This window comes from Dendroctonus ponderosae, unplaced genomic scaffold (genome assembly GCF_020466585.1).
Source record: "Dendroctonus ponderosae isolate FM_Combo_2020 unplaced genomic scaffold, Dpon_F_20191213v2 Dpon_F_20191213_2, whole genome shotgun sequence".
Classification (NCBI taxonomy): Eukaryota; Metazoa; Arthropoda; class Insecta; order Coleoptera; family Curculionidae; genus Dendroctonus; species Dendroctonus ponderosae.
The window spans coordinates 3970561-3987627 of NW_026018165.1; the positions used below are offsets into that span (position 1 = coordinate 3970561).

Genomic DNA, 17067 nt, shown 5'->3' on the forward strand with positions numbered 1-17067 from the left:
AGCTTACTTTAATTTTAACAAAATGATTTGCCTATTGAATCTTTATGTGACTACAGGATTGGGTTTTATAATTCTGTATTTGGTAAACAAATGTTTATAATTAATTAAAAAGTTTTTTTTAGCTTGTAAGCGAACAATAGTATTTGTTATATTTGTAAAAAAAGTAATTAAAACGTTTATGATTCTCCTTCAGACTAATGTTTATACTGATCCTTGATCCTCGTTCAAACGATGTCAAAAATATGATTACTAATAGCGATTAAACTTAAACATCTGCATCGAACTTATTCAAAATGCTGTTTTCAATTTTATTAGAAGTGATAAAATTAATTGTTTTCAAAAACAGTCTGCAAATCCTTCAATTCATTGTCATATCCCACGCGATACCTACTGCAAATTATTAATATTCAAAACGTAAAACGAATTTTTCAATTTAGCATGTAACAATCAGCCCCTCACAATCAAACATACATATTCGACGACAAATAAATAAAATCGGGATTTTTGATGCTGAAACTTTCAATTCAATTCAGTCATCTATAAAGCTCATCGTAAAATGCAATCGCTTGATAAACAAAATATTTCGCAGAGATGCTAATTCATTTTCAGTTGTGTTTCATTCTCGATGCTTCAAATCCGTTTTTACAATCGTAGGATCTTGTTATTAAAATATTTTATGTGAAATAGTATTTCAGTCGAACGTTGTTATCTACGAGATAGAAACCTCACCAATTTCAGTAAGTAGAAAACAGTAGAAAAATTACAATCATGTACAAATAGGTACGAAGCAAATCCACATGCGAACTTTATACGATCCCAATTGTTCGACTTTTTATGGCTTCAATAAAAAACGTTTGATCGAACTAAAAATGTTAAAATCGTGTAACAATTTTACAGTGTCATAATATTAATCATATGCAGCTAACAAGTAAACGTGGACTTTATTAAAACAACCAAATTTCAATAATCCCCACTAAGCAAGAAACACTCCAAACTAGATTACTTCATGAAATGAGAACTTTCCAATTAGCGACAAATCATTGCACGATATTCAATTAGTTCAACCGCTTCTCGTATTTTACAAAATCCGCCTATTGATTTGTCAATATTTGCAAAATCTGTGCCAGGTCTAGGTACATAGTTTGATGAAACGCACTAGTCGTAAAATTAACCCCAAAACCAATTTCTCTACAACATGTATTTGTTTAGGGGAAATTGCCAATGAAAAGTACATTTCGCACACTTCACGTGCACAAATAAATAAAATTGCCATGGGATGCAAGAGCTTTCCCTTTGATTTTAACTGAACTACTATAGTCAGACTCAAACTCACTTTTAGTAAGTAGGTACTGTATAGCGGGATTATCTACGTATTTGAGTTGGTTTGAAGTGGAAGCTCAATATTACAATAGTTTATAAGTTTGTCAGGCTGTATATTTTAAAATAAAGCAGCCGAAACGCCATAAAAGTCTAGAACATTTAGAAAGAATTGAACTTCTTAATTTTTTTGTTGATAGGTCACTAAAAATGCATATTTACTACAATTATATTACCGACAAAAGCTGGAAGAAGAATGTGAATAATAATCAGAGATCGAAATATTTTTTAATTCTGGTGAACCACCACACCTAGGAAAACCTGAAATCCAATTATCATATTTTATTTAATAACCAGACTTGATAAACTGACCTGACTTCAAAGCAAACCGATTACATTTAAAATGTAATACTTTTGTTCTCCACGGTTTTGTTATTTAATTTTCTGCCTTCTCTCGGCTTCCATTTCTTTTCGCAATGATAACAGCAATAACAGCTGCGGATGCTTTAATTGCCTGAGCAGTTTCTAATTGATTTCAAGGCTAATTTTATTGCTGCTTCTTTTCAAAGGATTTATCACCCGTTGAAAATAAATTTCAATGCGGACAAAATTGAAATGTAATTTAATAAAATGCATGTGCCGATCGAGCGTTCGGTTAGCAAGCGGAAGATTCAAATTTCAAACCGGATTTACAAATAGAAAAGATGTATTATTGCATATTTCCAAAATCTGTGAATGTGAATTCTAAATATACTTCTAGTTGTTGCAGTTTCCAAAGTGGTTTTTCAAACATGTAAACCTGAAAGTGGTAATTGGTAACTGTAAGAATTGTTTTTAGATTCCTTGTAAATTGTATTTTTGTAAAGCAAGTAAAGATTAGCTCACCGTCTCAAAAATATGGAAAATGCCCTTTTTGTGTAATAAATTACTACAATGTTAGGCGAATTAATAGCTTGAAATTATATGTGATTGAGAAGTAGCAACTAAGATTTTTCAAACAATTAGTTCCAGAGGTAGGGCACTCCTGCGGTTTCCTCTTTCCTTTCAAATTATTCTCTTTTATGAGCCAAAGGTAGAACGAAACGCATGTTTAAGTTATTATTCGCTATGTACAATAATTGAATATTTTTACAACAGTTTGTTAACGAAATACGTAATAGTCACGTTAAAAGCAAATAAAATGATAAAAGCAAAAGTGAGAGTGAGATTCTTCAAACCGTTCTACTATTTAATTAAGTTAGTGTAAATGAATCGATTTTGATTGAAGTTGATACACCTCCTGCATTAGTTATCTTCCATCAGCAATAAATGTCGTGTCATGTCTTCATTTTCGTTTATTAGTTGCCAATACCTGGTCGTTACAAGGTTTATTGCAAGTAAAATCTGACGTAAGTAGCTTGAAGATGTTTAATTATCTAACAATCTGCTAATTGCCATCGCTTCAAAAGCAGCTTTTCTTGGAATTTCTTCTCCTAGTGGCTATTAACAGATTTTCAGTAGTAGGCGGTTCATAGTTTTAGCTAAAGTATGTTTGAAATAAATCTTTAATATTTTTTTCCCTAAAGGTGAAGTGTTTTTGACCTTATGTGGTCTTTACGACACCTATTAGAACGCATTTCACCCATTTTTAAGTTTTTCCCGTGTATTATACCATATTTCATTTATGATTAAAACTTAGCTTCTTATATTTAGTGTGTTCCAGCGTGTCGTGCGGTTCCACTTGTTGTCTTCCTTTTCACCTTTTTGAGTCCTCCTGTCTGTTTCATTTGTACTTAGCCCATTTTGCGTCAGTTTATATTAATGGTTGGATCTGAATTTTATAATTGTATTTAGTATTTCCTATCTAGTTAAGGGCAGTTATTACACCCTCATTGATTTCGAATGCAATTGCAGCATTTTCAAAACATTTTCTTCAATGTGAATTTTCACTTTTGATTGTTGCTTCTGCACACTTTCAAGTTCAAGTGTAAAGGAGTTCGAACAAATGTTTTAATCTGATTCAACATAATACGCAACAATTAAAGTAGTATCGGGGCTATATTTTGTGGTCCAGTTCCTTGAGTTAGTTATTCAAACTGCTTTTCACTTAATATAACTGACAATTATCATGCCACCATTAAACATGAAGGCGAAACAATATAGGTACTATTATCAATTGCCACTTAAGTACATATTTCGATTTTATTTATTAGAAAGCAATGAAGTTTAAAGTGAATGTCACATTATTTAGTTTTAGGCAACGATCTATTACTTTGAGCACAATGTAGTATATGGCACGAAATTATTATAAATGATTGTCCTTTTTTGAATCATAAATTACGTATAAATAAATAATAGATCTTGGAATTTATAAAAAAGTGAATTGATATTAATTTGTCCATCTTTATGAAACTGTCGGGTGACTCAACGATGATGGTTTTTTATTTATAGTTGCTTCTTTATATATGAGTGTGCAATTCATATTTTAAATGGTGTTTTATAATGTTAAAAAGTTGTGGGCTTGTAAAACCAGTTTTTCATTTGAAATGATAAACTTGTCCTCATTTCGGATGCATAATAATCGGCTAAATGTAAATGTTTCACCGTTTTTTGATATTTTTTGACAGATTAAATCTGCAATGCTGATAAAATATTTGAAAAATGCTTCGTCATTATCAAAGTTAAACTGTTGTAAAATCAATAGTATTCGATTCAATAGTAGGTTAGAAAAATTTTAACCCATAATGCTTTTAAATCACGAAATCATATATTAATGTCTACGGCAGTTACTTGAAGAATGAATTCCAAGTGAAAGCTCTGAAGAATTTTAAAACGAATATTATAATTTCAACTCGGAAATAGTGTGACTCATAATTAGGAATCCCTATAACGTTACTTGTTGAATAAATGCAACAGGTTTAATTAGATTGGACACACCTTCAGCAAATAAATTAATATATACCGACATAATCGGCTGATACTTGTTGTTGAAGAGTCGGTGAAAACTGAAATGACTAAAAATTTAAATTCTGATTCAAATTCACCCGCAATAAATAATGATCATAGAAGCAATGCGGATTATTAATAAATCAACAAATAAAGCCGTCTTAGATATCCAACATACAGAAAAGTATTCAGTTATTAGATAGGTTTTTATAAGAATAGGCATTAGACCAAAATGTGAAGCACATGAGAAACAAGCAATCAGAGCTCGATTAATAATCGAAACAAGCATCCTTAAATATGATTCTTGTAATATTGGTAGGTAGCTTAGTATAATTTGTGTACTATGTTTTTATTACCAACAGAAATCTACTACTATTTGTTTCAGAAATATTTAAAAAATCAAATAATTTTTGGATATTTTACATTTTGCGCAAATTAGTGTCACCTCTTCATCAGTTTATTAATAAACCCAAGACGGAATACATTAACATTTATATAAGCGAACGTCCATGAACTTCAAACAACTCCTTTGACATAGCTTCATGAAAGTCGCGACCAAGTTTATCATTAGCCTGCATTAACACATTTTAAATTTAAGTTTGCCACTTTGTACCAAAAGTAATTTCCATCTCGTTATAAAAAAACGTAACGTCGATATCTGAGTATCCTATAAATATTTTAATATATAATTCTAAGTAGATTATTCTGTTAATGCCTTTGAATTTTTTGCGCTATTTGCTATGCAAAATAGGCTACCACGCTTCTGCCTTTCATAAACATAATGGTCAGTTTTCTAGGCAGATACTGCTAAATCTAAATAATAACCAAAGGAGATTTGAGTTGCTTATAAATTTGCCTGATAACTAGGTGATGGGATGTAAATGTGAAGTTTTTCAGCGTTCAGATCTTTGTTTGTATTTTGGCCTTATTAAAGGAAAGTGTTAATGTGTAGCTTTGATCTTAAACCTGTCTATCTGTTGCCTTCTCCGAGCAAGTCACGAAAACTAGAATCTAAACATTTCACATACTCAAATAGTAAAATCTAAAATTCCAACAACATACCGGAACTTAAAATGAAACGCATTTTTATGCGTCAGTGTGCTTCAAATACAAATTGAAAACAATGCGCACCTTGTTCAATAAATAAATAACCGACTACATGTCAATTGAGTTAACGTAACTAAACGCAAATGGCTTTATTGCACCTTAGAGATGGAAAACCATTTAATTGGTCACATTATCGTATATATACGAATTGCACTCGATTTCCAATTAAAGATTGCACGGTATAAAGTAACAAACCTCAAGGCAATAAATTCAAATCAACGACCGTGATCAAGCAGGATCTATTCCATCGCGACTGCAACGTTTTTGTGAAAGTGATTATGTATTTTATTTCTAGTGTCGCACGACTGTTACAGAATATCTTTCACTTGGAAAGTAATGGCCTGAGTTTAAATGCGAAAAATTACCTCAGGTCGGATTTAATGAATAGATTACGTTCCGCCTAATGAAAGACAAGATATGTGTTACTTAGATCCGGTTGTATTTTGCAACAATGTCTCTTTGTGGTTGTGGTGTAGAAAATTGATACTACCCATATGGATACGGTGTAAATATAAGTAATGGTAAATTAACCATAGCCAATGCGACAGATATTAGATATTATACGGTGAAGAATGATCTTAATGAAAATTACTAATAGTTTTGATTAATATTGGCAAGTTCTCTATATTTATGTGAGTATTTCAAGTGACAATTTCCTGCGCATCAGGTACTTAAAGAGATTTGAAATTAAATTCTCCATTTATCCTGGTATTCGCTTTCTTCAAGCCACCATCAGCAGGGGCGTGCGGTGAATTTTGAAAGGGAAGCAATTCATAAAAAACTCACCTATTTATAATGCATTGAGTTATTCTATCATTTTTCGCAAACTTGTCTATAATGTCGTTGTAGAAACGGCGATGCTGCGACATTTTCCTAACAAGATGTTAATAACTTACTGGCATTATTTTTTCTCTCAATATCTTGAATCTCATACAAAGCAGTTAATTCCAAACGGAACAAAATCATATCAAAATATTGTCCATAATTACGAATCAAATATTGTAATTGCTTTTCCGGAAAATCTGTTTTCTGGACGTATTAAAATTACACATAAAAAAGTTTACATCTTCAAAATTCTTGAACCTGTTCCCTATTTCTGGGTACATTAAAACAAGTTACAATATCTCCAACATTATCAATGCGTATGCGTTTTTCGTTTGGCTCAAAACGTCTATCTATCATACTATTCCAGCATTTTTTAAAGTCATTTCTTTTCTTATTAGAATTTTTAAACTCGATAACTTTTTTACACAGAACCCAATATAGTAGCAGAGAACTGACTAAAATTTGTAACATCAGTAGTTTCATCTAAAGTTATTGCAAGAAATCGTGTCTGTATGATTTCCTCCTTTATTTTCTTTGATGCAACAGTCGAAATAGCAGAAATTAAGTCATTTTGAATTCGATTTGATGTAGCTAAGTACCTTGCAACACACTACAATGTACCAAATGTGATTTCAAACAAGGGTCAGATTTCGATACTAGATCACACAATCTATATAATTTCCTTTATTCTTTAAATCCAAGTTCATGTAGGCTAAGAAAGCACATAACGTCAATAAGCGTTTTCAGCACGTGTCGATTTTCAACAACTAATTCATTATGTTGTTGATGGCTCACTTGTAATGATTTACGCAAAGAGTGATCAATTCGTGTTTTCCTGAAAACGTTATCATTGGTAACGGCCTGCAAGTGAGCTTTAGACATAACATGTCGTTTTACCACCTTATGCAAATTATCTAAATCGCCAAAACCGCGTTGATTCCAAACACATTTTTATTGACGAAAAGCAAACAAGGTCAACAAAACAGTTTAGTCCTGATCTCACAAACTGTAAGCCTCTCATACATACACAAGATTTTTCCGAATTGAAATCATACAAGTATTTATTTTAGTAGTCAAGTTTTTCATCTCAGGCTTATTATGTTCGATTCTTCAATAAAGCTCTGAGAACTGAACCTTTTTCCCAACAAGAAACACACCACACATTTATAAAACTGCAACACTTAACTCATCAATTGTCTAACAATCAGTCGAAGAAGACGCCTTATATTTATTCAAATTTAAAAAAAATCTTCGGCTTCCAACAAACTGCCAGGATAGTGGTCAGATGATTGAGTATTTAATCCACCCAATTGCTTATTCAGCCGTTAAGGACTGGCAACTTGACCTGTAGATTTTTCATTTCACCCTGAAAATATCATGTGTAAACCGAAAAGCAATTCGAAGTTTTGCATTTCGAAGCTCGGACTGCGATGGATCAAGACCATAGAACAAGACTTATATGATATGATCAAGACTAGTAATGCGCCTACAGACCGCTGCAGGCTGTAGGTCTGGCTTATGACCGGTATGACAAAACTAGAGCCATTGTTACTTCCTTCTTGTATTTAACTTCGCACACTGCTTACGACCCTTGGAAAGATTGGAGCCGTATTGCCTATTTTGTTATGGAACGTCGACCTTTTTGGCTAGGATATGACAATTTATTACGAAATGAATAATATTATATAATATAATGATTTTTCTAGGAAAAGCAATGCTTCCCTTGTTTCATGTGGGAGGTTATTTCGTTCTATGCCACATGAATCATGGTTGAAACTTGTGATATTTAGAATAATTCACCCAAGTTTTTCATGGGCGATAATTCTGCCCAATCCCGTACTTGCGATATTTTCCTCCATAATTAGTTGTAATAGACCCTATTTATGATTACCAAATCCATGTACCACGTAGCATGTTTATGTTTCCTTAACAGTTGGTAATGCTAGATCTTTATGAATTTTTCTCAACTAAATTTTCGTCATTTTTAATTAGGACAAGGCATATCCCTATAACGTTGCATTTCGATGATTTCTCATTGTATCTCAACATGGGGCACCAGTGTTTAACTTGCGATTACTCAAGAGCTTTGTTATTTTTATAAATTTTGATTTTGCCATCTTGAACCTGATCTTAATCTCTAAATCACGGTTCTATTCATCAGTTACTTAACCTGGAGGTTTGTAGCGATGTTGTAGCTTTCATTCGGTTTCTATTTATATATCGATATTTTGAAAGATTCTCATACACCACAAGTATTCAGCATTATCTGGCAGCAAAACAGTATCATTTGCATAGCCGAGATTAAAAACGCTGCATTTTTCGCGTCTTGGACATGTGAAATGGCTCCTCATGGTCGTTAAAGTATGGTATAAACATCTTTTTTTTGTTGACCCAAGCATTTTTTAACGAAGAGGTCGTTGCAGCGGTTTCATGTCTTCGAGTTCTTCTATCTTTCGACATTTAACTATTCCTCTTTAGCCTTTACTACTTTTGTAAGCGTGGCTTTTAATTCGGGGTTCCCAGTTGCTTTCTATGTTTTATTGAATATAAATCAGTAGAAATATTTTATATTTTTTTCCTTTTATTGTTTCTTTTAATAGTTGGGCTATTTCAATATACCCAATTTTTCTCAATTTCACCAATTCTTCGTATATTTATTCCATTTGTGAGTTCCTGCATTTCGTTGATTACATAGATCAGTTTTTCGAATTGTCAGTAATCTAACGTTTCATGTGGCTGTTTCAATAGTATTTCTTCCCATATTTTTTTTCCAGTTGGGCGCAAATTTTACATCATGTGTTATTATCCACAATAATGTAATAAAAAACTTTCTCGACAGCATAATGCTCGAAACATTTTTAAAGCTTTAACTATAAAACTCATACCAGGTCGATTAATTAAGCTCGTCCTAAACATGCAATTTTAGATGATATTACATGATATGACCACAGTTACTTCCAAGTATTCGTTCTCTAAAAAAATACAAAAAATCGCCGTTTGTGAATAATAAGTAACTTTTACAATCACCTAGAAATATTATTCGGTACGAAGTAAGCCAAACAAACATTTCTCTCTCCAAATTGTAACCGTGTAGCTTTGACTTATTTAATTTAGAAATACATAAAAAGCGCATTAATTTCAAAACGTTATAATATAAAACAACCGAACATTGCTTAAAATCTCATGAATCTCATCTCAGTGGAACTGAAAGAATGTTATTTTTAATAAATTCCTGTTCTTCCATGCGACACTGACGAAGTATTTTATAAGCCCCCTAAATATTTTTTACATTATTTTAGTCATGGTGGCAATTTACACATATACTTTATGCTAACGACCAAATTACCAACGCAAATTAATTATGTCATTATTTGAGTCATTACCATAACTCTTCACTGGTCAATAACAGATCTTTAACTAATCCAATGATTTGTTTGAGGTATCTCCAAAGGGTTATTAAATCAGAGTTTTTTGTATATTCTGAATATCATTGATAAAGAATTACATAATTAAAACATATTGAATATTTGCACAAAGGTAAAACGATTCACTCCAGTTCAGTACATTTCTTTTTCTTTAGTAAAAAAACGTTATTATTAAAAAACAAATTATTTACGGTTACTTTATAGATTTTTTGAAGGTTGTGGTCGATGTTTATTGTTAGGTTTTCTTTACTAGCTTATGTATTTAGCTTCAAGTATTTAAATTGTTCTGTGTGTAATTGTTTATATTCATAAAAAAACATTTTCTAAAAATCATCCTGAATTAAATGCACCATCAAAAAACGAAGTAGGAAAGAAAAAAAACTTAATGCATGTAAAGTATAAAAGTAATTGCTATCATATTTTTTCTTTGCTGGGTTTCAGTCAAAATGTGAAATAAAAATGTCCATATCGTTTATTTTATATGACGTTTCGGTGAGATAACAGCGCCATCATCAGATTTAAAATTCAAAATAAACCCATAATTGGGAAACATTCGATTCTTTATAGTCTTCGTTGTCTTCAAAACCTCACGTTTGTTTGAATTCAATCAAAAAAACAAAAACACGTGAGGTTTTGAAGCAAGCAAGACTATAAAGAATCTAATGTTTCCCAATTATGGGTTCGTTTTGAATTTTAAATCTGATTAGGCGCTGTGGTCTCGTCGAAACGTAATATGAAATAAACGATATAAACATTTTTATTTCATATTTTGATTGAAATCCAGGAAAGAAAAAAAAATGATAACAATTACACGCAGTCAGGAAAATAAATCAATATAAAATTAATGATTCAGGAAAAAAATCAAGTGGAAACTTTATTTAACATTGTAGATAAAAGAGTATATTTGATTTCAGAATTGACGTAAGATAATGCGCTCATTGGAAATGACGGCACCCTGGCAAGACGAAGAAGAAGACGTTGAAGTGGAAGTGGACATGGAGCTGAAGCACAATAATCTAAACGGAAGAACAGATGATCTCACAGAGTCGAGTAGTGACGAAACCACAGGAAAGAAGCGACGGAAACATGGAGGTGAGCGCTTATGAAATAACTCACACAGTCTGTTAAAACATACCTACACAAAGAGGAGTTTTCCAATTTCATTAAAATTGAATTGCGTATTGCGGCTGGAAACATTTTCGATTTAAATAATCGAATTCTTCTTACTCCTTTTTCAATAAAGGTTCGACGTTCCGAGTAATACTGTCCGGTGATAGACAAGTGATTCAATTATTATCCTTGTATCTGTCGTAATCGGATTGGCAAACCAATTTGCCGGGGCAAAGTATTGCGTTTTATTACTTCTGTGGCTCTATTTCGCGTTTAAGTACTTGCTTTATATTAAATCGAATGAGTAGAGAAATGAAGCGAACAATATGAAGATGTTAATTTAACATCCAAAAAGCGAGCTCGCGTTAAACTAGTACGTGCAAGCGATTGCAAAAATATGTACTTTGAACTGATGTTCTATTTAAATTAGTTTTAGTAATACTAAGGAAAATTTTGTATTTGCAAATACTCATCTAAATAAATCTTCTGCCTGATAACTTTACAAATACCACAAAACTGAAAGAATCTACTTTTAATCCTAAAATATACTTAACAGAAAGCTCATAGTGAGATTAGTAAATACTAATTCTATTTGAGAATTGAACCGATTCAAACAATTTAATCGCATTGAACACACTTCAAAGTCATATAATTCTTTAATATTTTTGACTTGCTTGAATTGCATTAGGCTTGAATTGTTTCAGTTTGCCATAGAATTAATGGATCATTTTCATCACCGGTTTTAATATGAATTTGATTTTTGTGTTTGAGTTTAAGTCCAGCTACTTTAGAAGATAATGATTTTACCAACCGTTTAAAACAAGAAATAACTGGCTAAAAACTAGCTTCCAATCTGCTTTTTATTTCTTTGTACAGCACAAAGATCGTGATAAAATGCGTACATAAACTCAAGATTGCAGTTAGAAACTGTTATTTACATTGCCCCAAACTATGAAAAGTGAAATAAGCTGCTTGTGAAGAATAGAAAATAAAATTATGTCAAGTATGAGCACGAACATAACAGCAAAGCAACGAATTCAAATTTCCTAAACAGAAGAACTGAAAGTAGAACAAACCTGTTGGGCAATTGCTTGATCGATTCATTCCAAGCAATGCAACAGAAAAGAAACATCAGCTCGGACGGGTTTATGACATCGAAATGTGGAAATGATAAGTTTAATGTGAAATAAAAGCGAATCGAGGCATCTACGGAAAACTCGTAAATCATTTAATAGCTTTTCGTGCGTATACTGAGTTGACTATTAAACAGTTTTAATATTACTTCTGATTCACAGTGTGCATACACCAAAATATAACACAAGTCATTTTGATGCAACTGAACCGTTGAGTTTAAAAAAATTTCTAAAATTAGTGTGGAATTAATTTAAATAGTTGAATATAAACTAGAACAAATTTACAACATACGAATGTAAATCTGTGGGGAAACCAAGCTAATAATGAATATTAATGTGGTACTCCAAATAAAGACCCGTTTCAGTAAATGAAAGTATTTTAATTATTTGGCCGATATGAATTTCTATGTACAGAATTACTTTGAAACAGGTAGTTCATGCTTATGCAATAAACGGCCGTTCTAATAATGTTGCTCGGTTAAGTGAACTATAATCAGTTACATAATGATTTGTTGTCGTGATAATTATCAGGAATGTTAATTAAATTGCAAACTCGGCCGTTACGATGATTTGGTAAGATTGGTCGGAAAGCGTTTATTACTCATCCAATAAGCATACTTTTCTATTTTATTGAATCAAGTTGGTGTAACAGATAAGATTACGTACGAAAAAAAAGAAGCAACGCTCTAGAGTAGAACGCATTTTTGAAATCAATTATTTAATGTCCAATTTGACAATTCTCAATTGTAATCCGCGGCGGCTTTGTAAACAGAAGCGCAAATTTCATAGGTATGATGAAACATTCAACCTGTGTAATATTAAAGCGCTAGAAGTTCCACTCTTGAAATATTTTCAATTTTCATTCCTAGAGAATATGGATAAGGGTAATAATATGATGATTAAAAAAAATTTCATATCCGATTAAATCTGCTGAAAATTGCTTCCTCCTCAAATGAGAATAAATCTATTTTTTTTCGAGGAATATTGAAAATGAGTTACCTCAAGCGATAAGTGAGCCAGTCGTTAATTACCGGTCTTTAACATTTCAAAATCGTGGTTGGTTTACTATTTACTATTGTGTTACTGTACTCTGTTGTTGGATTGTTGTTTTTAAACCATATATATGGTTATTTTTGGCAAATAAACGTTTTCCTGTAACAAAGCATTCCGCTAAAATTATCAAAATAACTAAGGAATGCTTCACTCGAAAACTTACCTCAGTTTAAAGTAATTGCACCTATGAGGATGCAAGCCACTCATACTTGCTCAACGCCAGAAAAATAATGTTTTCCACGACGGCCTAAAACCCCGAAAAACTCAACAGTTTCAAGCAATAGCCGCAAAGCCTACTCTTTCCATAATACTTGTAGATATTGTTTGCAGTAGATAAGTTGCAAAAGTGTTTACGATTGTTTTTTTTGCTTTAATGCACAAAAAATTGAAAAATATGTGGCTTTTAATAATACCAAAAAACCCACAGCACTGGCGCAATAGTAAAAACCAAGCCAATAGCACCATTTAGAAATGTTAAAGACGGGTAATTAACCGATGGCTAACTCATCGCTTAAGGTATAATTAATTGATAGCCAAACGAACATTTAATGAGTGAATTGGAAGGAAATAATGGGTTGTGATAAAAATTATAATGAATGCCAACAACTACGATTAAATTATTCTTAGATTTTCACAAATTAATTCGTAAAATCAAACGTTCGAATCCTTGACATTAAATAATGTAAAATAATAAAACTATTGTATAAGATAGACACATTTGCTGAACGATTACCATTCATGAGTTCGAGTCGTTTTGCCGTTATAATTAAATTTCATCAAAATGATTCGCATGTACGACCTTCTCACATTGAAAGTGTACATTCACTCTAGACAGTTAAGTTACTCACAAGAAGTAATCGACCTGTGGGAATCTTTAACATAGAAAAAGTTTACATAGTAATTAACAGACTGATTTCTTCCGGCCAAACGCTGTTTGAAAGTAGTAGCTTAATTGGGCGAAAATCCAAGCCTCTAGTGCTTTGCTGGAGCAATTTCGTTAACCGCTTGATTAAGTATGTATTGTTCGATTTATTACTGAGTGCAGTGGCGAAACCTGAAATTGATGCTGTTTTATGTATTTTCCAGTTAATAAGACGCCAATTTTATTATCGAAAACTCGTTGCGAGAGAGTACATGTTGCAACCTCCTATTATATCGTCAGACCTTTTTTCCCATCGATTATTATCATTATAATAAGAATTTTGCGCGAAAATTTGAACTTTGAAAAGTGGAAAATAGTATAAGATTTACTACTCAAACATATTTTTAAGTTGAGCGAAGATCCCATTCCGTTGCAGGATTTAATCTGAAGTTTAGTTCTAAAACTATTTTTCTGAAAGAAATGGTAATTAAATCAAGGCGAAACGCGCTGTGTTGTGGATATCAGAAACAATTACTACTCTCAAAAGCTAGCAGCAAATAATTTTATAATTGTTTACCTTTAATAAAGGAAATAGTTGGATTAACATACCAAACCTTGAAAGTGTTATATAATTTAGGATAATAAGCAAATGATTGTTGAAGTTAGATTAACATTTAGTGAAAATTAACAAGGAAAGCAAGCTGGATACTTATGTGTGACGCCGAAAAGAATTATCAGAAAACATCCTTTAGCCTATTTTACTTTCTTGCTAATAAAAAAGCTTGAATTAGCTAATAAGTTAATTGAATGGAAAACATAAACAAACTAGATTGTATTTATTTTTGCAGGAAGTGTATCAAGTGGAAGTGCATCGAGTACAACGGCGCCATACAGACGGCGGAAAACATGTATAAGTGCCAGAGAGAGAAACTTACGAAGACTGGAAAGTAACGAGAGAGAAAGAATGAGAATGCATTCGCTCAACGATGCATTTGAGGTAAAAACTTGCAAAAAATACATAGAATCGTAATTGTTGGAAGCCCACAGCATTTTCAATCAATAGTGCAGAAATATCTTTTATTTGTGCAGAAAGTGATGGGTTCATTCGGTAAAGTGGTTTAAAAGTTATAGGGAAATTTCAACTCAACTCAGGACTCTGATCAAACATTAGTTGCTTTTCTTCAATCCAACTTATTGAACGATGAAAATTTAGAAGACATAAATTTATGCTTAATTTTTAAGACTGCACTGTTTTTAAAAAATCGGAAAATCAATACCGGGTAATAAACACGTGAGAATTGCTTTGGTAAAAAATTGTTTAAATCTTAGATCTGTCTAACTAAATCTAAAGATTTCGGTATTATTTTCTGCATTTTATGAACACGCTTTTCCGTATTTTCTTGCCTAGAAGTCCTAGGCAAACTTTTGCTAAAATTTAATAATTAAATTATTATTGATAGTCTATTGTTGTCTAAATTGTTATTATAGGCTATCTTAGATTATTTAGAATGTAATAGAGCAGAATAGACATGTCTAGTAGATCGAATTTCAAAAGGTTTTCGGGGAAATCGCATCAACCCAATAAGTTTCTTTAAGAAAAAATAATTTCAGTTGAGGAATTAATTGAATTTTACAACTAAGTTACTAAAACTGGAACACAAATTTAAAAAAGATTAAAACTTAATCGTGACTTGTCAGGAATAATTTCGACCATAAAAATGATTACAGGGTGTCCCTAAATATCTAAAAACAGTTACAATAATTCCGAAAATTGCAACACTCGCTAAAGTGGCTCTATACATTCGAAATATATATTTTTTTAAGTTGCACATCCAGTAATACCGTAAGTTAGTAGAGATCAAGTGGCTTATTTTAATTGGAACAGCCTGTGTGGAACGGCAATAAATGTAGGTTGTTCAAAAGAACAGTTTTTATGTATGAAGTGTGATTTCTATACAGGCTGTGCCGAAATTGTTAGTCAACAATGATACACGTACGTACGGACGTACAGAAGGCCTGAAAACAAGGTCAGTACTTCATATAAAAAAAATTCCTATCTGGCTTCCTTATGGATGGGGTCTTCAAAGTGACAAATTGCAAAATGAAATTTTTTCTTAATTATTACACCGTTTACTAGCCTTTCGTGAAAATGTTGTAGCAAAAGTAGTTCATAGATTCTCGTCTTTTTGAATTCTAAATTTATCCGAAATCTTGTTATTGTACAGGTGCGGTCCAAATTAACTTTTATCATGAATAAAAATAACGGTATTGCCAAAATTAGGGATATAATCAAGCAGTTCGATAGACACGAGTTTTCCTGATATCTCTTACGGCTTTTGAGATAAAACACTTTTTCTGGTTTGTAGTGGTAAATCTAATGCTATTAAAAGTAATACGCATGTGAAAATAAAATCGAAACTGCTATTATTAACTAAATTATGCAATAAGAAGCTGAAGAATCATAAAAAATCCGTAGTTTGCTTATGCAAGCATCGGTACCACTTTTGTAAAATTTGCCATTTACATCTTCGAAATACAATAGTTTTTTTTTAATTTAGCCTGAAAGTTATACTTATTTTTGAAGCTGAACACGCTTTAATGAAGAAAATTCCGAGTGTAAATCAAAAAAAAAACGTTAGTTTTGCTAAGATTTTATATAGCAAATTTGACATTGTTTAGAATCGATCTGTATCAAAGTAGAATCTGTAACATGCTTACTAAGTAAATTTAAGGCTACATCTATAATTATTTTTATGTACATATTTCTAGAACTGAACTTCTAGATAGGGATCAAATTATATACAAAAAACTGTTCAGAATCTTTCGAAGGACTTAAATTTGTAGTATATACACGGCGTTCCATTTTAATTCAGTGATTTGACGCCTACTTTCCATACAGAGCAGAGAATAATTTCAAATTTTCGGAATTATTCTGACTATATTTTTCCATATTTCAATTCAATTCATTCAATTTCAATAAATATCTCTAGAATAACAATAAAGGGTTAAGAAGATTTGCTTCATTGCTTGATATCAGATTACTTAAATTTTACCTTAATTTATTATACATAAATACCCCTTTTCAACTAATAAAACTAATAAAACCTTTGTAACGCTTCGATAAAATTTATAAAAGATATGTTTATTTGTTGTTTCCTAGCAGCTGAATGTGATAAGATTAACTATAATACATATTATGAAATAAAATGACATTTTTACATATTACCTATGGAGTTTATCCGTACAATGTAAAATGCATATTTCCTCAATAAAAAAAGAGAAAAACTTAATGCTGCGAAATTAATGATTA

At 31.7% G+C, this 17067-nt stretch overlaps 1 protein-coding gene across 8 annotated transcripts in view; it reads left to right on the top strand.

Annotated features, from left to right (window-relative positions):
• LOC109538268 (class A basic helix-loop-helix protein 15) overlaps positions 1 to 17067 on the top strand; it is a 96248-nt gene that overhangs the window by 72161 nt on the left and 7020 nt on the right. For all 8 annotated transcript variants that reach the window (XM_019905434.2, XM_019905433.2, XM_019905427.2 and 5 more), the window contains 2 exons: positions 10514 to 10691; positions 14606 to 14754. In XM_019905434.2, coding sequence (XP_019760993.1) covers positions 10529 to 10691; positions 14606 to 14754 — 312 coding nt within the window. In that variant the 5' untranslated portion in view covers positions 10514 to 10528. The remainder of the gene's footprint in view (positions 1 to 10513; positions 10692 to 14605; positions 14755 to 17067) is intronic.